The sequence below is a fragment of the Dermacentor variabilis genome, chromosome 2, assembly GCF_050947875.1.
Source record: "Dermacentor variabilis isolate Ectoservices chromosome 2, ASM5094787v1, whole genome shotgun sequence".
Lineage (NCBI taxonomy): Eukaryota > Metazoa > Arthropoda > Arachnida > Ixodida > Ixodidae > Dermacentor > Dermacentor variabilis.
In genome coordinates this window covers 18366422-18394309 of record NC_134569.1, presented here as the reverse complement: position 1 = coordinate 18394309, position 27888 = coordinate 18366422, and the positions used below count along the sequence as shown (strand labels likewise).

Below are 27888 nucleotides of genomic sequence, written 5' to 3'. Positions count from 1 at the left end.
GTTTTTTGTATTCCCTGCACACAACTGTGCACAGATATGTGCAGGGAATTGTCCGGGAACATTGTCCAAATAAACAAAGATGGCTATGACATTCAGGTTCACAGCAGCTCTTTCGCTTGGTGCTGTGCTCAAGTTTCCTGTTTGTGACGTAGAATCGAGGTGTTTTATCGAAGCCAAAAAAGGCTGCCGAATGCCTTACTTTGATCGGTCTCAAGCATGTAAGCGACGAAACTGCGGAAATAGTTGTGTTGTGTGCCCAAACGTTCGGCCTGCCTAGCAATACTTATCATTCTTTTTTAAAGACAAAGGGCCTTTCAGAGGAGCCAGAGGCTAATTAAAAAAGGGAAGTGTTTGTGTGTGGGGGTGCCAAAAGGCGCAAGCACTTGCTCATGCTGTTGCTCCACTGCTACAGGTTTGATACTTGACTGTTTTTGACCTTCATTTAAGCAACTCCGCACTGCGACTAGTGTTGCAGTATATCACATAACATCCCACAGTTTATAGGCAGTAATGTCTATCATGCCTTCAGAAGCTAAATGCTGATATTGTGTATTGATAGAACGAGGCTAAAAACTGTTAAGGTAATGGTCAGTGTGTCTTGCGATAAAAACAAATTAGAGTTCTGTTTGGGAGTCGGGGTGCATGTTTCTTTTTATAGTTAGCTGGTCCATGTCATAAGGTAGTCTGCGCCTGATGTGCTTGCAGTGCACAGTGTTTGAGGTAGGGTCTGGGCTTCAGAACACAGTAGACACCCAGACTCTAAATCTGAAACGAGTGCTGTTTACAGTTGCTTCTAAATTTCTTGCGAGCAAATGAACTGACAGCTCACTGCGCTGGATAAGAAAACGCCACTAAAGTAAAGCATGCTATAGAAACGCCATGTCGCCTTGCGGCATAACATGTGTCATGACTAACTTCAGACCTTCCGATTTAGTAATCGTTCCTGCTACCCGTGTTTGTGGACAAAAGTACATTAACGAGAATATTCCTGCTGCTTAGGGCACTAGTAACACTAATGCTGGAGCTCAAATCTAAACTAACAAAACTAAATGAGGCCCACGTGTACATCACTAATTTATTGAAGTGTCTACCTAAACAAAGTACACTTCACAATTTGAAATTCCAGCAACATATGAGTGGTCTACTTGCCTGGAATAAAAAAGTCATCTCAACTGAATTGTTTCGAACAAACCAGTACATACTATCAGTCACCTTTTCTCAGTGCGTAAAATTCTTATCCACATCGGTCTCAGATGTGCATCATGTGCTTCCTTAGGGAAACGATGAAATTGCTGTCTTTCTGCGGCGATGACACGCGTAATGGCACACAGCAGAATTCTTTTGATATCCGTGTTTTTTTCTTTTTCGGGCTTGTGCACGGCGGCATCACGATGGTTTGAAAACTACTGTCATATGTGGAAGAAGAAGGAGGAGGTCATGTGGGGACAATAAAGAAAGGAAGGTGATGTACACGTATCGATTGCATCAGTCTTCTGTCTTCTCCTAAATACAATGTATTGGCGGCGAGGATTCAAACCATGCAAGGGCAAGTTTCCTGGTGACTTCCCCTGCTAGATCACCACAATGAGTGTTCTGGGATTACAACTGCCACCGCCTTCCCTGCCTTCACCTGGTCATCCAGCTGTCCCATGGGACCAGTGGAAGCAGGCCTTGGAGACATAATGGTGGCTTCCGAGTTTCCAGCCAAACGCCACAGAGTGATTCTGCTCACTTGTCTTGGGATGGAGGGGCAGTGTCGGCGGTTACTTTTTGAAGGCTCCTCACTGACGCTCTCGCGAGCTCTCACGATTGCAAATCAGTACGAACAGGTTGTGAGTCAAGCTAAGGAATTTTGCGGTGGTGCCTCAATTCATAACATTAAAAAAGCACAGTTTTCCTCAATCATCAGAGCAGACAGATGACCATGTATGTTGTGAGAATCGCAAAGCCTAAGCGTGCTGGCTTCCAATACAAGGTGCTATGAACCTTCGAGCATGCTATCATTGTGGAGCAAGTGACCACCTTGCAAACAGCCCTGCATGTAAGGTGCGCAAGTGCAGATGTTGGCTGCGGGAAGATTGGGCATCTAGATTTTATGTGTAAGTCGTCTTGTCATTCAGTGAATGTTTGACAAATCGATGACGATGGCTCTAGCTCACACGGCAGATGTAAAAACAATTTGTATTGTCAAGGGACACAAACAGAGCATTTACACATCCGTCCGCGTGGAATGTCAGGCTGTCTCGTTTCTTGTTGATACGGGACCGTCTGTCACTATTTCAGCAGGAGAACTCTATTTTTTCGCAAGTACTTGCCCTTTAAAGCCTACCTCAGTACAGCTTTTTGGCTACTCCAAGTCAAACATAGGAGTTCAAGGACGCTTTATTGCATCAGCTATGTTCCACGACAGAAGGGCTTGTATTCTTCTGTATGTTGTGTCTGAGGGCACCACTGTTCTGGGCCTAGATGCCATTGTGGCACTACAGATGAAGATTGAAGGTACATCGCTTCAGTGTCTTGCATTGACCCTTAGCACTCCTGTATTGCCATCTGAGCTATGTTCAGAGTACGAACATCTGTTTGACAAACAGCATGGATTTGACAATGCATTCAAATATTGAGTTAAGGTTTCTGAGACCATTTCACCCATTTGCAGCAAGCTCTGAAGGTTGCCCTTTACTGTTCGCGAGCAAGTGCCAGCTGAATTACAGAAACTTGAAGCACAAGACATTATTGAGCCCATTTACGCCTCTCAGTGGGTTTCTCCAATAGTGGTGGTTGGAAAAAGGACGGATCAATATGAATGTGTGATTATCTGCGAGAACCCAATAAAGCTATAATTGTTGATAGCTTTCCACTTCCACAGACAGAAGAACTGCTGCATAGCTTGGCTGGTGCCCAGCGATTTTCTAAGCTGGATTTAGTGTCTGCTTACCACCAAGTGGAACTTGACCCTGAGAGTTGTGATCTGACAACCTTTATTACGTATGATGGGCTCTGTCGTTTTAAGAGTGTGTGCTTCGGCTTGGCTGCAGCTCCATCAATATTTCAGATTACGATGCATCTCATACTTAAAGGATGCAAAGGTGTACTTTTCTACGTCGACGACATTATTGTCTATGGCCATTCTAGAGATCATCTCTTGACTCTCCACACTGTCTTGCAACAGCTTTCTGAAGCAGTCCTTAAACTCAACCAGAAGTGCAATTTGATGTCACGGAACTCAATTTTCTGTTGCATGTTGTGAATGGCAAAGGAGTTTTTCCGCTAGTGTCATCTATTCAAGCGATAAAAGAAGCTCCTGCATCTTCAAACATAAATGAACTTCGTTCTCTGCTAGGACTGGTGGGACTTTACTCCAACTTTGTTCTGCATTTTTTTGATGTTGTGGATCCTTTATGGGCATTGCTTCAAGGCAACAAACCATTTGCTTGGACGCCAGTTGCTGAACAGACTTTCATCCATTTAAAATCACTACTGACAACTTGTAACGTCTTAAATTTCTTTGATCTGAACTTTCCCGTCATCATCACGACCGATGCCTCTGGGTACGGATTGGGCGCGGTATTGCAACAAGATAACAAGGAAACTCTACAGACAGTTGCCTTTGCCTCCTGCACATTTGCCACAATAACGAAGATATTCTGCAGGTGAATGTGAAGCCTTAGCATGCGTTTGGGCCTGTGAACAGTGGCACGTCTATTTTTGGGGTCGTCGCTTTGTTTTGCGAGCTGACCATATGGCTCTCGTCACCTTGTTCTCAAAAAAAGGTCCTGGACATCGGCCTATGCGTATGTCATGTTGGTCAGTGCGCCTACTTTGTTACAACTACACCATACAGTACCGTAAGGGAAGTGACAATGTGGTGGCTGATGCGCTCTCATGACTACCTCTGCAAGGAGAACTTAATGAGGTTGCTGCTGAACATTAGTTTGCCTTCTTTCTCTGATGGTGGCGATCGCAGAACTCCAAGCAGCAAGTGCAAATGACAGTACTATTGCAAAAGTTATGGACTTTACTTTGTCATCCTGGTCTGATAAAAAAGATCTAGAAGTGGATCTAATGCCATATTTTCATCTACGTGCAGAACTGTTAATTGTACACGACTTACTTCACCGTGGTGACAAAATAGTGGTTCCAAGTATCCTTACTCGTCGTTTGATGAAAGTTGCTATCAATCCCATCCGGGCATCAGTCGTACGAAAAGTCGACTGTGAGAGTTGTACTGGTGACCTCTAATAGAGGAACACGTGGAACAACTAGTTAAAACCTGTGTTGTTTGGCAGTCCTGTGATAAGTCTCCGTGGCCAGCTGCAGTACCTATGCAGCCAGTAGCTTTTCCTGACAAACCTGGGAAGAAGATAGGTATTTGTACTATTGGACCCTTTGAACAAGCTCCCATCGATCGTTATGAAATGACACTTATTATCATAGCAAATGCCTGGAAGTTAATTTTTCAAGACAAGTTTCCACAGCGATGGTCAAGAATTTTCTGGTACAAGTGTTTGCTCATGAAGGCTACCCCACTGAGATAGTTTCTGACCATGGACCACAGTTCAGCTCAACGGAATTTGAAGAGCTTCTTCAGCAACGTGGTATACACCATTGTTTCTCATTGGCCTACCACCCCCAAGCAAACGGTCTTGTCGAAAGGTTCAACACAGTTCTGTTGTGCAGAGGGCAGTATATGAGTGGTGCGATATATGCTGTCACAGATTACTTAGGCGTTTACTGCTGCACACCTCAGACCGCAACGGGAGTTGCATCCACATTTTTGTTGCATGGACGACTGCCACACATGCGATTGAACATTGTTTGCCTGCCGGATAACTCTTTTCATGAAAATCCAGCACAGGCCATGAAAATGCTTCGTCAGTGTGCCAGACAAAAATGAGCTTCTTCAAAGCTTTTGATGGACATCACGGAGCTCAAACGAGACAATTTGCTGTTGGTGACTACATCTGCGTAAGAAAGCCTAAAGTTTGCGGCAAGATTTCTTCACACTTTTCGGACCCCAACTGGATTATCAAGCAAGAAGGTCAGTGTCCTTTCTTTTGGAAGACAGTTGAGTATGGAACACTTCCAGGTTTCAAGCAGTACACCCAGAAGCTGTGAAGAAGTTCACGACCAATCGTCCTGGTTTCTTAGAGTGGGCTCCACCGCTACCCGACCCGCCTTTTCAAGTTAGCGTGTTACCTTTGGCTGAGCAGCCTGCTGACTGTCCATCTACGTCACGGCAAGAGATAACAACACAAGTGCACAACAGTGAATCAAGTAGAGAGCCGTCTTCACTGCAAGATAAACAGACTGGCCCATCACCACGAAGGAGCATTCGAGTTAAGAAAGCGCCCTTAAACCTGAGGGACTACGCGCTACGCAAGCGATGGAGTTTTTTTGTAATCAGCCGAGGAAATGTTGCATATGGAAGAAGAAGAAGGAAGTTGCATGGGGACAATAAAGAAAGGAAGATGATGTGCATGCATCGATTGTACCATTCTTCTATCTTCTCCTAAACACAGCTATGAAGCTACAGCTACATGGCTGTAAGCATGGCTGAGCGCATACGCAGCCGCGTACCCTGCTTTAGAGGTCATCTGCCACGTGTGCAAAGAGTGCGCTTGCTGAGGCGTCGTGGCTCATGTAAGCGGTCTTCCCGTGCGTTTAGTATTGGAGGTTGCGTAATCTCGAGTTTCGGTGACCCATTGGAGCAAGAGGCAGACTAAGCATTTGCTCCCCGTTGCTGGCGCTTTTCATGATAACGTTGTCCCAGTGCGGGTGACGCTATCAGCCACGATGGCGGAGTGCATGCGAAAGCGTGGCGGGCTTCGCTTAATTTGTACCGCTGATGGGAAGATATCGTCGATGTGGCATGAAACCGTGTCGTTCGCCGCCGACTCCCAATTTCATCAAAATGAATTGTTTTCTCATTCAAATACTGCTTTTTTCTATAGCCGGATAATTCGAAAAATTCTGTGGCCCCTTTCCATGTAACAAAAATAGATCAGCGACTACACTTATTTGCATAAAGTAGAAATTCAATACAATGAAATTTCAATATAACAAAGCAAATTGCCAATTTTACCTACTTCGTTATATCATGGTTTAACTGTGCCATATTTAAAGTGCCATGCTATGACAGCATTCTCGTGCTTAAAGGTGATGTGTGTAAAAACATTGTAAACGACTACTTGCAAGCAAAGCTGGTCTACCATGGTTCCTGAAGAAAACAGCAGATGAGCACTTATAACGGACACTTTGTCCCAGTTTTATTTATCGGAAGCAACGGAATTTTGTGCTCATTTGTGGCAAAGAAAAGCTCTGAGAGGGTACTACTGTCATGAGCAGCCCAGCAGCAGCACTCGCGGTCCAAATCACCATGTGGCACTAGCAGTGTGCATCTGAGAAGAGCAATTTGTCCTCAGATTTCTCTCCTCTCCAACACTGCTCCCTCTTGGGGTGTTTTGTTCCCTTCTGGTTTTGTAGCAATTTTGGGGCAGATTTATTGAGGATGCCATGAGCATTTGTGTTTGCCCATGCAAATGCCATGCTCCGATTCCAAACAGGAAGTTTTATGTGGGACCGTCCTGTGAAGATTACCCATGAGCACTGATCAATCTGTACGCAGTAACATCCCAAATCATAAGAGAAAGCAAGCTCCTCTCACGCCTGAATTATCCACGCTGTCAGCTGGTGCTCGCACCTGAACACTCTGCCATCTTTCATCGCAGCTGTACACAACAAGACACGGACTTCCACCAGTGTGTGTGTCATGCGAGACAGCTGAATGCCAGGAGATGTGAGTCATGTGGGGAAGGTTAACGCCAGGGGACAAGAGTCTACTGTCTCGTCAAGCTAAGATCAATAATTGCCTTGTTTCATCGGGTCTATGAAACAATATGGTGAGAACTTTTGTGGCTCGTTGAATATGACAGTCTGGCCACTCCTGGTCTAAACTCACTCTTGTAACAGAAGCTTATGTTGCCCCGTTAGTGCTTTTTACATAGCAGAGCTGCGTAATACGATTCTCGACTTCCTGAATTGTGTCTTATCTATTGTCTCTCTTTTGACTCTCTCATGTTGCATAGTCCCAGCTTGGGCAGGCATCCAAGCAGTGTGGGTGCTCCTCGAGGCACAGGCATTGAGAGTGCTGGCCTGAATGACTTTGCCAAATATGCCTTGGGCCAGATCTGCAGCCAGCAGTGGATTCATGAACGCTGCCTTAGAGACCCTGATGTACTGTGCTCACCGGACCTGCTGCTGGATCCGATGCTATCACACAAACAGGTATGCTTTGAAACTTGCTTGATGGTTTTCAAGTGCTTAACCTTTTCTAGTCAGTTGTCATAATGGACCCTTTCCATATAGTAAGACAGGCTTTTCTGCAAGACACCTTGTCAGACTAATGGCAGCATAGTTACTTTTGCAATCAATGAGTGCAAGCACAGTTTTCTTGTCCTATCAAATAAAAAATGGCTCTCGTGTTGAAAATATGCGTAAGAAGGAAGCCACGGCATGTGCAGCTAGCACTTAATCTTCATTTTAATCATGGCTGGTGCTGCCATTAGTTGAGCAAAATTGCAGTGCAGAGAAGCAGACTTTGAAAAAAAAAAAAAGAAGAGGGTTACTATGTGACCCACCACAAATTTTAACTAAGCTCCTAAACATAAGCTCTTAAATTGGCACCTCACGCTTAACAGGAGGAAGCATCACTTGTATGTTGCACAGCTGTCTGCCAACAAAATGCCAGCATGTCACCATTTCAGGTTCGGAAGACTAAGTTTTTACGTACAGAATTTTCAGTGAAGCTTAGCACTCAAGATGTAATTTCATTTCATTTCAGTTTTATTGTCCAGAAAAAATACACATTTTTGGTAGGGATACCTGTGCGAAAATCTGTGTTTAGACAGCTTGGCTGGTCCCAGGCAACCTGCACAGGGTGTCTACCAACCGGGAAAACCAGGAAAACCGGGAATTCTCGGGGATTTTGAGTAGTCTGGAAAAACTCAGGGAATTTGTGCTTCCATCAGGGAAAATTAGCTGCAATTTTATTGAAAGAGAACGAAATTCGCAGTAATGCTGGCTCATGTAACAGAGAGGAATCGTAACAAATGGTCTTTGATGCCGCATCATTGGCGGGAGGAGTTGCCAGTGTAAAGTCAACGACTGACTTTCCGGACGCCCGAAAATTGGGACGGCTTTGCGGCACCACCACCCCATAGAGTCAATGTATAAGAACGTCTGAAATTTCGGACGCAAGAACCCTTCGCCGTCTGATTTTCCAGACTTTCTGCCATGACTGCAGGCCCGAAACAGCATTAATAAAAGCTACAACCTCTGACATTTTGATAACCTTGCCGCCTCGAACCGGCACACTCACACGCAGATCCGCTGGCAGCCGTAGCCACCACTGCGGCAATGCTAGGCCTACCTTCATCGAGGTTCGGTATTAAGCTTCTTGCCATTCTGTGCCATGTTTTTTATTCAAAGAATTCGCCGCTGTCAGCAATGGCACCGACACTGCCTTTGTGGTCATCGTGATTGGCTTTGAAGTTCGGAAAGCACGTCGTGTTGCATAATGCCGGTTCCCGAAAGTCAGCTTTGCCTCATTACAGCAATGTTACGATATGAAGCATAAATGTGGGAAGAGGCAACTGTCACTGGACACAGTATGTATTCCTTAATTATGCACGCGTGCACACGCCATCTCCCACCAGAGTACGAGTACTGTTATGCCTAATAAGTGTACTGGCAGGCCTTCAGAGGTTTTTCGGACGTGCCTGTGGCGATTTGAACCCCTAAGGGCTGTAAAAGAGATGCATTCACTTTTTCGGACGCTTTCGCTGCCCCTAGGGAGTCGGAAAAATCTGGCGCTGACTGTACAGCTGTCCAAGAGGATGCTTCAAGTAGTCTGTGTGGCAAGTGCAGGGTCGAAGGAGGACAAGAAGACAAAGGACTTACACATTGAGAAATGAACGGGAAAGGAAGCATGCCGCTGCTTTTTTGAAGGAGCTTGCACTCTAAAAGCGAAGTGTTGGCTGACGCCGAGGTGCAGGTGTCCCTCATCCAAGCAAAAAAAAAAAAGAAAAATACCTCTTTAGAACAGTGAAACGCAACACTGAGGCATTTTGTGCGGGCTGAGAGTGACTTGCCAGCTGTTGCAAGAGAATCTCACTTGTGATAAAGTTCAGGCCTCAAACTAATCAGCTTGCTATCAATTGATAGAAATAGCTCATATTCGAAAATATTCTGTATGCATCTCTTTCTTATTTATATTTGAAAATGTTCAGCTCGATTTGCAATGGGTTTTACTACTTCTTTCAAAGATATTTTATTCGCTGTGCATTTTACATAACCCCTTTCTTCTGTTTGAATAAAATAAACACTACCCCTTACTATTCAAACTGGATGAAATTGTTTTTAATTTTTTAACATGCTTACTGGGGAGTGACACCATTGGGTGGCATGATGTAGGGAGCCCGTCTTGACGTAAAACAAAGTCCTGTGTCACTCAAGGAATATTGTGAAGGCACTCACGGAAAACCTGGGAGCTCGGGGAATTTTGAAATGTCAACTTGGTAGACACTTTGCCTGTACAGCTATGACCATACAGGTGCACAAGTTGTCAGGGCCAAGATTGGGCATGCATCTAGTTTCCGAATGTTTGCTTTGCCTCCTATGTCACCGAGTCAACATGTTTGTTTGTCATTTCAGGCAGAGACATTGCTGCACATGATCTGCCACCCCAAGGGCGGTAGCAGTGGCAGCACAAATTCGTGGATTTCCCCTGGTGCAACTAACAATGGCGCTGACACATTTGGTGCCATTGTGGGGAACAGTGCCTGTGGAAGTAGCAGCAGCAGTTCGGGAAGTGGCGCCAATGGTGGCTCAGCAGGTGGTGGCTCAAGCCCCCATGAAAGAGGTAGCTGCATCAGAACTGTAACTCTTCTTTTTCATGCTCAGAAGTGTAGAAATTGCATTGCTAACATGTTCACTGCTACAGCTTTCTTTGAGGCCCCATTTCCTGTATGTTACAACTATGGAGAACGATGCATCTTTGCAGCATGCTCGAGTGTCAGGGTGGTGGCACAGCTGTGCTTGCAATTAAAAGCTAATTGAATTTTTCAGAGTGCTACTTCTTTGGCAAGTAGATAATTTGTACTCTGGGTAAATTTAGCATACATAATCTGTGCGTTAGTGTAAAATAGATAGGCTTCCTAAACTTAGCAGTAAGATGGTGGGTATCACGTGGCTTTGGGATCATGTGCCTAGGTACAAAGATGCGAAATGGCAATAAACTTCGGTTGCTTGCTCTTGTGTCTTCACATACCTCGCTAGCAGTCCAGATCTTGTATTGCATATCTATACATTAGGAATTTTTGCCAGTGTTGCTTGCAAATTTATCACTCCTTAACAAGAAACATGTTAGCAGTGACATTTCTGCACTTCTGTTGTTTGGTCTTGTACTATACTTTTTTTTCCGTCCCCACGTATTCACATAAATATGTACCGTATATACTCAAATCTAACGAGGCCGTGTTTGTAACACAAGGAGCGACTTTCCAGTCATGTGAAATAGAAATAGTAATACCATGAATGTAATGTGAGATGAATAGAAAAAGAAAGGGTACTTTTATTCAAGGAATCACAATTCAGAACCAAGTTCTCTTCACTCGTCATCATCGTCTGAGGAGGAGGCAGAGTTTTCCTTGGGTGGTATTATCGAATCTCGATAATTTGAACTCGAAGGAACCAAGAATTTCTTTGAATTAAAAGAAGTTAAAATAAAGGAAACAAATTGAATGGAGGACTTAAGTGCAGTGGCGAATGTGCACTGAGCTAACACATCAGTCCACAAGATCCACAATAACCCAGAATAAATCCACAAGATTTATTCACAAGTATTTACAAATTACAGTCAGTTATTAGGCGTGTGGGTGCTCATACTATGATAGGAGACAGCGGGTGCGTGCATGTATAATAAAAGGGACCATATCATGTCCTGTGACAATTGCTCTTTCGAACGTTTGGTACGCTTCACCGCCCAAGATTGCTGTATTGGGGCGAAGTTGACCTTTGGGAACCGGCATTATGCAACGTGTCGTGCTTTCCGTGCTCCGAAGACATTGGCGAGGATTACAAAGGTGGAGTTGGCGTCATTGCTAACAGCGGTGAATTGTTTCAATGAAAAACACGGCACCGAACAGCAGGAGGCTTGGTAGTGAACATCGAAGTAGCTAGGCCTAGCGTTGCCATGGTGTGGCTACGTCTGCCAGTGGATCTGCGTGCGACAGTGGCGGCTCGAGGTGGCACAATAATCAAATTGGTGGTGGTGGTGGCATCGATTAATGCCGTTTCAGATCTGCGGTCATGGCAAAAAGTCTGGAAAGTCAAATGGCAAAGGTTTTTGGCATCTGAAATTTCAGATATTCTTATACATTGATTCTATGGGGTGCATGGCGGTGCGGTGACACTAACAGAAGTAGCTAACCCTTCACGAACATAAGTAATCGGTGATGCACGCCTGCACATGCCTGCACACAAATTTCCGCCATGGCTTATTTTTTCCTTTGCGCGCGGCGTTCACAATTCTCTCCTAAGCTTTTCCTCTATGGGGGAGTCAGAGGAATGCTAGTCGGAGGCATTGCCACGTAATTTGGTGCACTGCTGAGAGCATTGTTGAAGTGGAGTACGTTTGAATTAACCGTCGCAAAGGCTTGCGTGTTTGAATTACCGGGTGATTTCACCCATTGGAATACACATAGCTTTGACGGGACAACAGCGTCAGCTCAAATAAACCGAAAGTTCGAATTAAGCATGTTCAAATAATGAGGTTCGACTGTAGCTTCACTTTCGCAAAATTTTGCGCGCATCGGCATTAAACGCACCTGTAACAGTGTTTCTGGTGCTCCGCTACGCTCGCTACTTTCGCACAGTTCAGTGAGCGCTGTCAGCTGTATACTTCGAGGGTCTCAATGCCAAGAAGGGATGAATCTTGCGAAAACTAAACTATTTTCGAAACTGATCGCCTAAGAATCAAGTAATTTTCTGAGCCATTGAGCTCGTCTGAAATTAAGCCCTCCTAGAAAGACCGCATAACCGTTTAATTTGGGAGGCTGTGCCACACCACGATGAGGTCCACCAAGCCCTACTGATTAGCCTGCTGGCCCTGCTGTTCGTGAGTCTTTGACTAATTGACGTCAAGGAATTTCCTAGCTTCTTGGCTGTCATAATTGCTTCTTTCAAATCGGGCGTCACACCAAGCGTACTGCGTTCTGCATAATGTCGCAAATGAACTGAGTCGAAGCATGGAAGACTGCAGGTTACTTCAGCACTGTACCCGTAACACCAGTCACAAGCACACTGAAAACACTGTCGATCTGAACAAGGAATAAGTTTCGATTTTGGTCAACTTGCCTGTGGATTAGGTCATGATATAAAAGTACAGGTTGCAGTTAAAAGCTGCGGAATTTAGAGTGTTTTAAATTGGTTCATTTGGCTGTTATTCAAATGTAATGTGAGGGTTGACTTCAAGCAACGAATAGCATGAAAAAAAAAAAACATAACAAAAGCATTACAATAGAGTGAATACGGCACTTTTTTAACAAGCTTAGTTTACAACCCTCCTGCATGAAAGCTCTGTGTTTTCACAGCCTTGCATGATGAATACTTACGATGAATGACTATTGCTGCAGTTAACATATCAATCATGCAGCTTTCTCTGTTGAGTGCTTTCGGTTTCCTGAACATGGGCAGCCACAGACAAAGCATGTCGGGAGCCTGTGGCAGCTTGTCACTGCTGATTATGCATCGGCAAAGGAGACTCCTTGGTTCACATGTTATGCTTCTTGACATACAGCATGCATTTTTACTAGGCCATGATAACTACTTTTGTGGAGTTGTAGCGTTTTTCACCTCTTGTGACATTGTGTTGCTTGTCATCTGCAGTGCATTTACTTCACCTTTTGTCTTATCATTAGGGGTGTTCGAATACTGAATAGTAGATTTTAAATGGAATATTGAATCAAATTAAGAAAAATAAAGCCAGATATTGAATTTAACACAACCTTTTATGCTTCCAAATTTTGTGTAAGAAGCACAATGCTGAAGATGCTCAGTAGGCTTGACCCTTTTCTCAGAGCAATTTGTTCTAGAGAAACGAGATGGCGTTTACGGCGGCATGCTGCATGTAGCCTCAGCGATAGTAGACGAATACGAAACAACTACCGCTTCCACCTTGCTTTTGTGCAATCAACTGTCGGAAATGCAACTGCGTTTTAGCTAATGCATTGCACTCCCATCATGCTGGATTGAATCATGTGGATTAAAGAAGTGTGTAGTAGCTGGCTGTAAAAGTTGTGACTGGCATATTCAGGAATGGAATGAATCTGTGTGGCCAAGTTCGCAGACTGCTGCTGCAACTGTTCGTATGTGTTACTGGCACTTCGAGATGTACGGTTTCCTTGAGGATACAGAAATTTGCTCATCTGCCAGCGTCGTATCGCTAACCTTTAAAAAAAAAAAACCTTCAGTCACGGAACACCGGCAAGAGTGAGTAACGCTCGTTGAACAGTGACAAAAGGAGTAGCGCCGCTTCCTGTCATAGTAAGTTTCACGCACAGTATTAACACACATCTGCTTCAACTGGTGCGGAAACTTATGCCCCCTCTATTGCCAACGACTCAATGACTGAATAGGCACACACTTGAATATATGTGCACTAAGCATTTATGCGCAATATATGACAGACTACACCGATAGTGCATGAATGGTTGAAGCTGAATGTTTCGCGATGGTCCACAATGGTAAGTGAGTTACTAACGGTAATACATCTTTGCTACAAGGTATTACAAGGTACAAAACAGCTATGTCTCAAGCTTTTGGTGCAGCAAGAACAAATCTACTGGAAGTGAGCACACCCGCAAGCGATTTGGCAAAAAATAATTAGATAGTGAAAGCACTGAGGAAGTCAGAAATGTGACAAGCCGCTGCTTCAAAATATTCGCCAAATAAAGAATAAAGAGCAAAAGATACCAATCTTGATTCATGAGTGGAAAGTTTGGACAGCCTGGACAATACATATTTGGCCCCGCTTTTAGAACAAGCACGATATACGCTGCTTCCGCCGTTTGGACATAGCTTAATCAGTTCCGAAAGCACTTTCGCATCTTCTCTGAAGCTGTGGCCAAAGCTTCGTTTCGTCCACCCATTCACCGTCTACCGTATCTCCAGAAGCAGAGGTCTGCTAAGCCGCACCAGCGTCGTACAAATCCATTGTAAACAAGGAGGCAGCGGAAGCAATTGAAGCAAGCAATGGACGCGTCAGCACGTGATCAAACATGGCAGTGCCCACAGGATTTCTGTGGAAAGGGTCAATACTGTGGCCAATGGTGTGGCCGTGATAAAAATTTTCTGCTGGCTGATGTGATAACGGGCCGCAAAGTGTTGCTACTATGTTCCTACGGGTTGCTCATCAGTGATCAGTTGCAAGATCACGCGTTTGGGTTAGATTGACAGTCGTTGAAGCAACGCTTGGGTCTGCGGTTGACCAGCAGGCAACTACCGTGAGCACGCGTGCAAAGTTTGTTTGTGTGCTTCCAGTGGGTAGAGAGCTAGAAACTGCACTAATCTGTGTGCATGAACACTGAACTTGCGTATTCGATGCAATCAGCGTGCCTTCCGGTGGGTAATCAGACCGATCTTCACGCATGCCCTCTTGCTTTCCATACATGCTGCTGTTCTAGTGCCCTCTGTCCGCGCCACATTAATCATTTCGATTGGTATCATCGATTTGAATGAACCTTGTACCGATAGAGATTGTGTGTCGTGGGAATGCTGCTCTCATCAAGATATGTTCATTAGATATTAGATATTAGAAATATTAGATATTCGATTTGCAAATAGAATTATTAGACCATTCTCTGTTTGATTCGAAATCAAATATTCGAGTATCCGCACACCCCTACTTATCACATATCCTGCACACGAATGAATTTGATTGAATTAGTGAGTGCTAAAGGGCAACTCTGGCAAACTTGTTATGATGTCAGATAAGTGGTTTTGTATTTACCTGTATCTATGGACATGCATAAAGTAGATAAATTTGCTTAAAAATACATAATAATTTTATGCAAGCAATAAACACCGCGTAGAAATTGGAACTGGACTGGACAACCAAGACACCTATTTCTTGATAACTGGTAATGGTGATAGCTGATAGTGGTTATAACTGATAATGGAAGAGAGCTTTGAAGTGGCAGTGTTAAAACAGGTGTGCGCTGGTAATAGGGGTGCTAGGAACATCTCATGACAGTGTGTTTAACAACAAATTCCAAGTGTTATTTGGCTGCACAACTCACATTGGCCAAAAAATTAAGTGAAAAAAATTGATCTGTGAAGGACATACTGCTTACAAAACCTTTACATCAACAAAAAAGTTCAGCACAGTTATTCGTGGCAATAAAAGTCCTGCACGGATATGTTAATTTTATGGTGTCTTCAATGTTAGCCTTATGTCATGACACAGAGGGAAAATCAGTGATATTGTTACGGGGAGAAAATATGTGTATTTATAATATATACAGTTACAAGGTTGTACCTCAGTAGCCAGGGCCAATACCATCTACCAATCCTCGAGACACTTCAACCTCCTCTTCACCTCCCAACGTCCTTTTGTCCACACCAGCACAAACTTGTATGTGACAATATGTAGCAATAAAGCTACACATAGTTAATGTTGCTTATAAAGAAACAGCAATAAAAAAGAGTGCTGTAAGTGTTCCTACTGACTGCGCCTGTGTATGGAAGCCGTAGTGATCACATAAACAGAGCAAGCCATTGATTTGTGATTTGTGAGGATGCTCGACTCTCTTGCATCCCCTGATGTTATTTTCTCCGTATGGCTGTCGCATCTCCTGGAGTTCAGTTTTCTTGCACAGCACATGCGGCATCAGTAGTTGTGCAGATGTACGAGAGGTGGCGCGAGTTTTCCGCAGCTAGCTCTATCTGACGGCAGGGATACTCAGGTACGAGAAGATTGGACTAGCTTCCTTTTTCTTGACTGCGGGAACTAGGCCCTTGCAGACGGACTGCATGTGCACTGGACAGTGTGTTTCATAAGGCTATCCTGCAGATGCCTTCCTATTCACTCGTATGCGCTAGTCAGCTAGCCTGTTTTATAGATGGTGCAATAAATGCTTTTTGGTTTCTTTCCACTACTGTGCTGTGGTTGCATGGTCCCAAGGGCGTGAGCGAGATCCCACAGTTGACACATCCACCTCCTTGGTACTGAAACAGAAACAAGTATTACAGTAATCAAGTATGCACTGATGCTTACCAGTATCTTTTGTTAGGTATAGAAATTTTGGACTTTCATTTAATGCAAAAAAATCACTAGTTTAAAAATTTAATGTCAGTACTTTTTAAAGAATCAGGTCCTCCAGGTGAAAAGCTGCGACATACTGCTTGAATGTGCCTGAAGGCCCTCACATGGTTGCAGTAAGTCTCCTATCGGCAAATGTACAACATATGAAACACTCATCTATTGGGATGTACAACTACAATGTAGCAAAAGAAATGTGTGACATGTAAAGAAACATTAATCTTTTCAGGTAATTATACAGTATTTATAAAAAAGGGCAGTTACTCTTAATGAGCAACCATGCTAAGGTGCATATTATGTCATACATCCCAGAAGATCACATTTCAAAAATAAACACCACGGACCATGTCATGAGTGCAGGCAGATAGTGGTCAATAAAGATTTGCTTGGCTGTTCTAATCCATGCTCATAAAGAAGTCCTCATAATTGCCCTTTGAGTAGTGGAAGAAAAAGTAATACAGTTTGAAATTTTTGTGCCTGCACTCTTTGCAGAGCCGTGTGACCAGCGGCAGTTGGTGAGCCGGGTTCTGCTGGGCCTAGACCAATGGAGCATGAGGGTGTCGTGGCTAGAGCTGCAGTTGCGCTACAAGCAGTGTGCCAGCCCTGCTGAGGTCAACGCGTGGTTGGACAGTGTAGCCCGGGCCACCATTGATGTCTTTCAGCTGACCAGCGAAGAGTCACCCCTGCCTCTGTCAGCCCGGTCTGCAGGGGCTGACCCAGCATCACCAGTGCCGTTTTCTCGGCTCAGCGGTAATGGCGGTGGCACCTATGGAAGGTGAGCGCTGCACATCAGTGCTTTTACTGTGACGATGGTTAAGTTCTAAAAAAACTATGTTTGCTGTGTTCCTCCGCCTGTCCAGTCTCCCCATTATGCTGTCCTTGTTGCTGTGTTTTCATCAGTCAACATTTTTTCTCAGTAATTTTTTCATCAGTCAACCTAATGGTTCAGGGAAAAAAAAAATACAACCTTTGCCCAAAACTGCCATTAGGAATTGAACTTCTGGCCTTACAGTTAGGAGCTCGTACCAACCACTGTACTATTGCACAATGTTCTCATTTACTCATTGCCACGGTGGCTCAGAATGCATTCTGCCGCTAAGCACGAGGTCATGGATTCGTTTTCCGGCTGCAGTAGCCTCACCTTGATGGGTGCAAAATGCAAAAGCACTCATGTACTTAGAATTAGGTGCATGTTTAAGAACTTCAGGTGATTAGCATTAACTGTGGCATCTCTTATAGCCCCAGAGTTGCTTTAGTGTGTTAAGGGGAGACGCGGGTCTTGCAACGGCAAAAAATTGCAAAAAAGTTGATTTTCAGGAAAGTGCGCTTTCGCTACGTTTATACATTCTAAAATTCCTGCGTGAAATCTAGAAGCTAATTTTAATCAGAAAATAATAAAAATATGTGCTTATACAGGCCAGAGTGGACGCGAAATTAGCAAAAATTGGCCAAATATTTTTGAACTTCGCGCCTTCGCCATTTGCGAATGCGGTGGCTGGTGGCTGCCATCTTGGGCTTGTTTGGAAGCTGTTTTCTTTGTGCATATTTTGTGCTGGTTCAAAATGGCATCGGTGTGAGGAAACAGACTCTATCGCGCCTTTCTGAAGGATGTGTTCGTGCCACTAATTGGCCAAAGTGTGCACATGCGCCTCGCTTTTATTGGTCTGGTGCTGTTTGGCACGTGCTGGACCACTCTCACGTTTTGCTACTTTTGTTTCTCTGTCTCTGTGGAAATCGTGTCGCTGTTTACGTTTGTTCAGCTGCTTGCTTTTTGACGTTTGATAAGGTGTCTTTCTCGCTGCCCAAATTGACTGGAGATAGTTGTTTCAAAGTTACTACTTGTCAAGCGTTTGGCAAGACACTTAAGCAGCCATGGAATGTGCGACGAAAGGTGGTTAGGCCTGCCATGCTCCCCTAGTTGCCAGATGCTCGTCTGCCTGGAGATTCTGCCAGATCGAGTTCCGAGTTGCAACTCAACATGTCTAGCGCCAACACTTTGTCCACCCACGCCTCACGTGTTAGCACAGATCATGTAGACACCATTTTCTTCATGACTGAAGAAAGTAGCAAGCGCACAGCAATCGCCCGTAACACGAAAACGTGCCTGGTTTCGACACATAAAAGGATGTCAACGACAGCGAAATTGAATTTGCAATTGTGGATTTATCCATTGTACAAGAGTTTCTTGGACTCATGCTGTGTCCTGGTTGCGGCAAGGAAATGGTGGTGCTTTCAAAGGACCCCACCAAGGAGTATGGGCTCTGGACAAAGCTCTGACTGGTGTTGTATAAGTCGCAGGGTGCTTTTTTCATTGCTGGGTGCTTCTGTTGTTGCGGCGATAGATTAGATATTTTTGTAAGTACTGCTCGACATGTAACCGGCAGGTGGAGGCCTCGGGAGAGCACCTGAGTTTATATAAACGCTGTGTCTAAAGGAATGTTGAACGTACCTCCTTTGCTTCCATTTAGCTTGCTCCGTGGCTCCTGCCTACCGTTTTTTGCGCACGTTTACAGTGTCAGCTGTTATGGGCTCATTCCAACAGCCGTTTCGGGTTGCTATGGTGTCCGCTTCTGCTGCCGCCACCGGTGTGTAGTGTCCGACGCAGCTATCACCGGGAATGAGAAAAAAAAAAAAATGCCCAGTTCCCGCCGGGATTGAACCCGAGCCCGCTGCGTGGAAATCAGCTACTCTACCAATGAGCCACACCAGTGCTTGCTAGCATGCAGTGGAAAAATCTCTTATAAACGTGCCCTAGCGCATGAGGAGACACGCGATGTCACATGCGTGCCGCTTTGCATGGATATGTGCACATTTTGAATTGCAGTTGCATATTATTACACCAGGTAGTATGCCATGTAACAGATGCACAGGTAGTGGTACAAGGCGTTAAAGAAGGTTTGAGGAAGAAAAATGCTATAGAGGTGTATAAATCTGAATGTAATACCAGATGAATTCAAGCAGGCTAAGTGGCTGTTTTTCACTGTCCTGTTTCTAAGGAAATGTCATTAAACCATCATCATCATCACTACCATTGTATCGTGCCATTTGACATGTGCATTGCTTAACGTCGATATGTACAAACTTTGCCTTGTAGTTCTGTTTTATTCCTTCAGACATCCTGACATGTAGCAGTTGCATATAGCAGTTTCATGCTGCATTTAACTGGACCTGGTAAACTCAAGCAGGCTATGTGACTATTTGTCACCATCGCGTTTCCGAGGGGATGGCAATGAACCATCATTATCATCTTCATCATCAACTGCAATATATCGTGCCACGGGTCAAGAGATGATATGTGTGCCACATAGTCTGGATACCTGCATTTACACTTCGGTACACGTTGTGGTGCCTCCTCGCAAGGTACGAACCACTGCTGAAGAAGCAAATCGTAGAGCTACGCGTGCGGCTTCAATTAGGCAACATCGGGCTGAGCAGACCACTGTACAGAGAGCAGGACAAGCCGCAGCTCGCTGTCGACGTTGGGCGGACAGTGCAGATTGTTCTCGGGAAAACGACATGAAGAGACTTCGCCGCGTAGACCCTGTAGTGTGTGGTACTGCAAATGGAGCTCCTTGGAACCGTTCCTCCAGCTTATGCTGTGACTGTGCTGCGCGTGCCATGCAGGCCTGTGACTTTTGCAGAAGGGTGTTCATTGAACTCAAAGGGGACAATTAAAGAATGCCTCTGCAAAGTCACGGGGAGCAGCATGCAAAGAGTCTGGCATGAGCGAAGATACTGCTCCAAGAGAACAAGCCTGGTCTCTACTACGGCCCCTACTGCTTTTCCGGGAAAATTAGTGAAGCTTGTGCTGGAGTGCTCCACCTGTGGCATGCGCAAATGGTACGCTGAAGCCTTGAAAAGGATCATCAGAGGTTTCACATGTCCAATAAGGATCACACAAACAGAAATGCTGTGACAAGCAAACTTGCAAACAGGTACAAGCCAGCAACAGACTCTGCCTACAGTCCTGGCCTAATATAGATGTAGGTGTGACCTGTGCTGAATGCACAATTGTGTGAATGTGCAAAAGATAGCTTTTGTTAATTTGAATTCGGGATTTTATGAGCCAGAACCATGATATTGTTACCGATGTAGAATGGATTTATTTACAGTGAAAAGGGTAGAGAAGACACGGGACGGTCCAAAACAGCTGATCGCCCAAAACCCTCACGCCGCGATTCTCACTGAGCGAGTCAGAGCGCGCGTTGATGGTACGGTTTCAATCGTGCGACGTGCACAACTTGTCTCTTGCGTGAACGGCGGTTATCAGCCGTCACTTTAGTGATGACATAGGTCACCTCACTCAAGCATTCGAGAATGACGAACAGGCCTGAATGCTTGGAGAGAAGCTTTTTACTAAGTCCCCTTTTCTGAATTGGTGTCCAATGCCACACGAAGTCACCGGTGGCGAATCTGATGGGCAGATGTTGTGCGTCCTAGCGAGTCTTAGCATGAACATGCGACGATAGGGTTCTGAGCTGGGCAAGTCGACATGCTTTTTTGGCACAACACAATATCTGCACGACAGAAGCATTGTCGTTAGATGAAAAAGGAAGTATGGTGTTAGGATTCTGAGCCGGGCAAGTCGACGTGCTTTTTCGGCACAACACAATATCTGCACGACAGAAGCATTGTCACTAGATGAAAAAGGCAGTATGGTGTTGAGAAAACTTTGAGGATGGCGAGCGTAGTACAAAAAGAAAGGTGCGTATCCTGTGACTTCATGTTCAGCTGTGTTGAAGGCATACGTGATGAACAGTAATACGGCATCCCAGTTCTTATGATCTGATGAGACAAACATTGAAAGCATGTTGACGAGGGTACGATTGGTGCAGATGGTAAGGCGTGGAATGGCGATATTGAGTTTCACAAAGGTGTAGCAACTCTTCCACGATGTGAGCGGCAAACTGCCGGCCGCGATCACTTATCATCACATGAAGAGCTCTGTGGCGGAGGATAATCGAATGCAGAAGAAACCCAGAAACATCGGATGCTGTAGCTGAGACAAGTGCCATTGTTTCAGTACAACATGTTAAATAATGCACGTACACGATTATGCAGCAGCAGCCAGTGGAAGACTTGGGGAAGGGACCGATTAAATCTATACTCACTTTCTCAAAAGGTGAAGTCAGTGGTCTAACCGGTTGCAGAGTTCCTGCAGGAGCTGTAGTCGGTTGCTTATGTCATTGGCAGACATCACAGCTGTAGACATACTGCGTAGTTGTCTACTACGATTGAGGCCAATAGAAACGTTGTCGGAGGTCGTGGAGCATTCGAGCAAATGCAAGGTGACCGGATGTAAGTTTGTCGTGCATGGCCCGAAGTACAGCAAGGCGCAAACATTTTGGGACGACGAGCAGCAGTGGAGCACCGTTGTTTGAATAATTCTTGTGGTAAAGCAGACCGTCATGAATCACAAACGGTGTAGCCCGTTCAGATCTGTAGGTCGCATTATTAATCTGCTTTAGTGAAGGGTCACGCTGTTGTTCGTTCTTGAAGAGGGCAAAGTCAGCAAAGTCTGATGAGATTGTAGTTAATTAGTCGTCAAAAGCATCATCATCAGTACCCTCGCTCTGAGACGGAAGACGAGATAAGTAGTCGGCATCTGTGGGGCACCGACCGCTCTTATAAGCAATGAAATAGCCTTATTTTTGAAGACACAAGGCCCACCGAGCCAACCGCCCAGCTGGGCCACGCAGTCCGAGCTAGAAAATAAATGGCGGTCATAAAAATAAAATGGCGGCCATACAAATAAGATCTGAACTTGTGGATGGCGAAAATAACAGTAAGACATTCCAGTTTCATGACTGTATAATTGCTCTCTGCTTTCGTCAAAGTACGACTTGCGTACATAACGACGTGTTGTCGTCTGTCATGAAACTGGAAGACCACAGCACCAACACTCACACCACTTGCATCAGTGTGCATTTCGATGAACGCCTCCGGATCGAAATGGCACAGAAGTGGCCCAGAGGTGAGCAAAAACTTCAGCTGCTGGCAAGCAGTCTCACACTGAGCAGACCATATGTCGGGAGTATCCTTGCGGAGTACGTCAGTCAGTGGAGAAACAAGCTGGGCGAAGTGTTTAATAAGAACAAAGGCCCAGGACTCTTCTGAAGTCTTTCACATTTTCGGCTGCTTAATGTTGCGAACAGCAAAACTCTTTTGGGGATCTGGCCGTATACCCTCCTTGTCGATGAGATATCCCATCACAAGGGCTTGATGCACACGGAAAAGACACTTCTTAGAGTTTAAAATGAGGCCAGCCTGTTGGATACAGTTCAAAACAACGCCGAGTCGCTGGTTGTGCTCGTGGAAAGTTCGGCTGAAAATAATCACGTCATCCAAATTACACATACAGATATCCCGTTTAAGACTGCGGAGGATGATATCCATAAATCGCTCGAAGGTTGCTGGGGTATTACATAAGCCAAACAGCACGGCGTTAAACTTGGAGTCTATCAGGCGTAACAAAAGCGGTCTTTTCCATGTCAGACGGGTGCATCGGTATCTGACAGTACCCGGACTGGAAGTCAACCGACGAAAAGTACGAGGCAGAGTAAAGGCAGTCAACAGCATCGTCAATGCTTGGTAAGGGATACGCGTCTTTCTTTGTGATGGCATTCAGGCAGCAGTAGTCCACACAAAATCTCCACGAATTGTCTTTCTTTTTCACTAGTATAACAGGAGCTGCCCAAGGACTGCAAGACTCCTGAATAACTCCTTTCTGCAGCATGTTGTCGGCCTGTTTGGCGATCACTTTTCTTTCCGTGGGATATACGCGATACGGTTTCTGATGTATCGGAGTCGCTTGCCCTGTGTTGATGCGGTGGTGCATGTGAGATTCCGGCACCATCCGAGAACGCTCGCGTTGAGTGAAATCAAATATTGACGTGTAGCAAGCGAGCACTTGTTGAAGTCCTGTTGGAAGAAGACACGTCTTGTTTATCATATGTTGCAAGGGATCTGCATAGTTGGGCGATAGTCGACTGATATCTGAAGACGCTGCAACTGTTCGTACATCAATTGTGGCTTGCCCCCAAATGTTGTCCATTTAAGTCCGACTGGCAGGGTAACAGACTCCGTTGTAGCATTCACTGTGCGCAGGAAAGCGCACTCATCGATGGCTTGCAGAATAGATTGAGGGACCAACACATTCTTCTTAATCGTGTTGTTATGATCTGGCTCGACAAGAGTGATGCATAATCCCATCTGGACATGTGAATAACTCACGGGAACAAACACGGCTATCTGACCCGGCAGAAACGCATCTTGAGACATTGAAAACACATCGGCTTGATCGATCTGCAAAACAAGTATGGCGATTGGCAACGTGCTCCTTAGTAAAATCTCTCCACTCCCGCAGTCAAGTGTAGCACTGCATTCACATAGGGAATCTATGCCTAAAATAACATCATGAGTTGCGTGGACCAATGCAGTCAACTCGGTTCTAAAATGGTATCCTCCGATCGCCACCTAAAGCGAACAAACACCAACGGCGCAACATTTCACCTCCAACTCCACAAAAAGTTTCTTTGCGATCCCATGTGAACATAACTTTCTGTCCTAAGCGATCTTTGAAGCGAAGGCTCATAACAGAAATACTGGCACCCGTATTGACAAGAGCAGTAGTATTTACACCGTCTATACACACACACACACACCTTGTTCTTCAGTATAACAACAGACGGAAGAATTGACGAGTCTGATAGTCCCGCAACCACACCTCCGTCGGCTGCACCAGGTAATTTCCCAGCTGCGGTGGAGAAGGCGACCGACGACGGCTCGGGGATGGCGAACGACGCAGTTGGGTTGGCGGCGGTGTAAGGCTGCGCTCAAAGACAGGTGACTCATCGCGCGATTGGTACGGCCACTGTTGCCGCAGAGGATGGACTCCAAATGGCGCGGGCACGTCTTCGTGCACACAAGCTGTGTACGCCGAAAAACCTGGTGCTCGCTGTGGGTGGCACTGACAAAAGCATGCAATATGTCCTCGGGAACCGCAGGTGTAGCAGACAGGTAGGTCGTGGTTGAAACTAGATGGAGCAGGCACGCGTGGGGCCGTGCATGATTCCGCAAGAGCATGTCATGGCGTCAGGTATTCTGCAGGAACACGTCATGGTGTTGGGTAGTACTCTGTAGTGTCACGACGGAGTGGTGAGAACTGGCAGCAACTGAGATTCGCCGGGAGAGACCGAAAGCACGTGTTATTTAAGTGTGGTTCTTCAGAAGGCGGTCTGCGCTCTATGCGATGTTCTCGCAACCAGGATGGTGGTACGGGAATGCACTTGTCAAACATGCATTGATAACCAGCGCCTACTCCCTGAAGTCCTGCTAGCTCATCTTGAACCACTTGACGCACGGATCGGGCCGATGTCGTAGCAAACAGCGACGTCCATTCTTGCAACTGCAATGACGCTGTCCAAGTGCCCGAACTTCGGTAAGGTCCTTCGGGTCTTCAGAGCTTCAAATGCGCGACATTGCTGCCTGAATTCAGAAGGAGTGTTCAGGTTTTCTTCCGTTATTAATAAATTGTAGATGTCTTCAGCGATGCCTTTTAACTGATGTCCTACATTGTCTTCATCCAGCATATTCACGTTTACGATTCCGCATAGCTTCAATATTTCTTCAATATACGTCGTACACGTTTCACCAGGCAATTGGGCTCTGCGCGGAAGCGTGTGTTCCGCTTTCTTCTTTTTGGAATTCGAGTCCCCAAAACAGGCTTTCAATTCCTTGACAAAAGTTTTCCAAGTGGTCAGCACACGTTCATGATTGTCAAACCAAAGCAGAGTGGTACCGTCGAGAAAAAATGCAATGTTCACAACATGCACTGACGTACTCCACACGTTAAGCTGGCTTACTCTTTCACAGTGTCTCAGCCCGTCATCCACGTCTTCATCTGTTTTACCTGAGAGTATGTGTGGTTACAACGTCCAGTAGCTAGGCTGCCTTGGTCTCTGGCTGGCTTGAACGATGCCTTCTTCGATGGTGCTCTTTGACCGGCCTGCGTGGACATTAGCCAAGCTTGTGGGCTCTTGTGGTAGTCCAGCCAGGCATGTGCTCCTTCGAAGATTCTGTGGGACTTGGTTGTCCAGGATATCCAGTACACAGCACTTCCACCACTTGTTATGGATGTAGAATGGATCTATTTACAGTGAAAAGGGTAGAATAGACATGGAACGGTACGAAACAGCCGATCACACAAAATCCTTGCGCCGCTTCTGCCGCATCTTCCGTGCTCCTCCAATGTGGCGGTACAATATGAATATGGATTAATTTTGACCACCTGGCGTGCACTACAACACAAGTACATGAACTTTTTGCATTTCACCTCCATTGAAATGTGGCTGGCACCACTGGGATTTGATCCAGATATATTGTTGCACCCACACATTTAGTGCAAAGGACATACCATATTTATTTGAATCTAGGCCGACAGTTATTTTCAAATAATCATATACCAACTCTAGGGTCGACTTTGATTTGAGGATTAAAAAAAAAGTGCACTAGTTTTTGATTGAAAGTGATAAATATGGTGCATAGCTAGCGCCATCTAGAAAAGTCAGTTTCTCAGCCACTACTAGTCGTGCGAGTAGCCAACTGAAGTAAACGAGCAATGTCGCAATTTTAACCTGTGTCGTATAGGCATGGGGCCTGGTGTTATCGTAATGGCACCAAACAGGCGATGCCACTATAATGCCGCTTTCAGACAAAAAGTTGTGCTAGCCGCAGAGGCATTGTCAAACGTTCAAGCCGAGTGGCACTTCAGCATTGCTGAGAAATATGTCTGTCGTTGGAGGGGGCAACGGGAGATGCTTTTCGCATGTGCCGCAACGAGGACATGACAGCGGTAAGGAAGATAGGGGCCAGGCTAGCAGTGATGGTGATGTAGAGTGAGCTTGGCATGCTCATATTAAATAAATGCTGTTTTCATTTTATGAACACTGTCCTTTCTTTTTGTTCGGCCTACATTCGAGGTAAGTTCTTTTTTTTTGGCTTCAGACATTCAGGTGCCGGCCTAGATTTGAGTAATAATGGTATTTTATTGTAACCACGAACTCTGCGCAAATTTATTTGCACACAGATGCCAATTTGTGTCTCCTGTTCAACAAGAATGTAAAAGTGAAATCTGAAGTGGGTGGTGCTAGCCTTCTTGCATTGCTTTTGATGGCTGTGCATGATGTTGCAACAAATATTTCATTGCTACTTTTGCACAGTGGCCACCTATATGTCATGAATTTGTTGCTGAAGGACAGGGCTACATGGTGATGCAATTCATATTGCCATAGTGCTAGGCCAATAAAAGTTACAGTGAACTGAAAGTGCAGGTTCATTTTTCTCGGTTTCATTTTTTGGGACATCACATATTGCCTTACAGAGCATTTTCATATTTTCTTTCTAAGTACCAGCAAGAATTTTGGTAACAATATATTCGCATTGAATGGATCTAGCTGGTGACGCTATTTACTTGTTTCTAAAGTCTGCCAAATTCTAATTGCCATGAACTATAAATGAAAATTTAAAACGTATTGCAATCAACTTTACATCTGTTTTTTCACATTATAAGTGCACTGAGAACAATAAATTTAGCATGATGGGCTAGAATGACTCTCTGGCATTCTGGCCATACACTTTGCTTTTGCTTTTGACAAAGTGAAGTTTTTGAAAAGTCTCGTAAGAAATTGATGAATTTCTGTATTAAAAACCTTGTATCTTTTGTTCTCATGCAGATATACAACATTTAATTAAGTACTTGCAACCAGCAGAAAAACTTAACCATAGCATTAAATATCATTCAATTCATACCAAAATTAACAAAATTAGCTTTAGAACCCACGTCTCTTCAAACCCCATAAATAATTGTTCTCACTTGGCAGTTCATGCGAGGAGTACTGTGATAATATTAAGGGGGCCTTAACAGGCCTTGAAAGCTCTGATGTATTTCTGATCTCCAAGTATCAAGCCTGCCAGAATTGTTCGAAAGAGGAGAGCAACTTCTTTGATTGTTTAATAAATCTCCTACTTTGTCTAGTGGCCACTGCATTTTCTTCCAATTCCATTTTTGAGGTGCAGTTGTAGGGTCGTTTCCACAAGCACATTTCTACTGCTATTATTCTTCCTCTAGTTTTACTACACTGGGATTGTTCAATGCAGCATATAAGAACCCGTTTTTGGCACTTTTGTAGAGACTAATGTTGTACGCTAATGCTTGGTAGCCTTTTACACTTCAAATTTTCCAATTTTGTGTTGCCTTGGGGTTTTTCTCACCACAGACAAGAAAATGACCGCATCTGGTTTGTGGCTCCGCTAATAGCCAAGCTGCCTGCTGCAGTTCAGGGCAAGGTCTTGAGGGCTGCCGGACAAGTTTTGGAGAGTGGCAGCTGGGCTTGCATTGCTTCCTCCTCCTCTTCTAAAAGCAAGGACAAAGACAAGCAGGTTCAGAGAAGGTAAGTCCTCACAATGCATTTCTCTTCACAGCGTTATTTCCTTTCAGTCATTTATTCTCA

The 27888-nt window shown here is 44.9% G+C and overlaps 1 protein-coding gene across 7 annotated transcripts in view; it reads left to right on the top strand.

Annotated features, from left to right (window-relative positions):
* LOC142571445 (mediator of RNA polymerase II transcription subunit 12-like protein) overlaps window positions 1-27888 on the top strand; it is a 222155-nt gene that overhangs the window by 81837 nt on the left and 112430 nt on the right. For all 7 annotated transcript variants that reach the window (XM_075679800.1, XM_075679797.1, XM_075679795.1 and 4 more), the window contains 4 exons: window positions 7086-7284; window positions 9712-9919; window positions 16871-17153; window positions 27655-27828. In XM_075679800.1, coding sequence (XP_075535915.1) covers window positions 7086-7284; window positions 9712-9919; window positions 16871-17153; window positions 27655-27828 — 864 coding nt within the window. The remainder of the gene's footprint in view (window positions 1-7085; window positions 7285-9711; window positions 9920-16870; window positions 17154-27654; window positions 27829-27888) is intronic.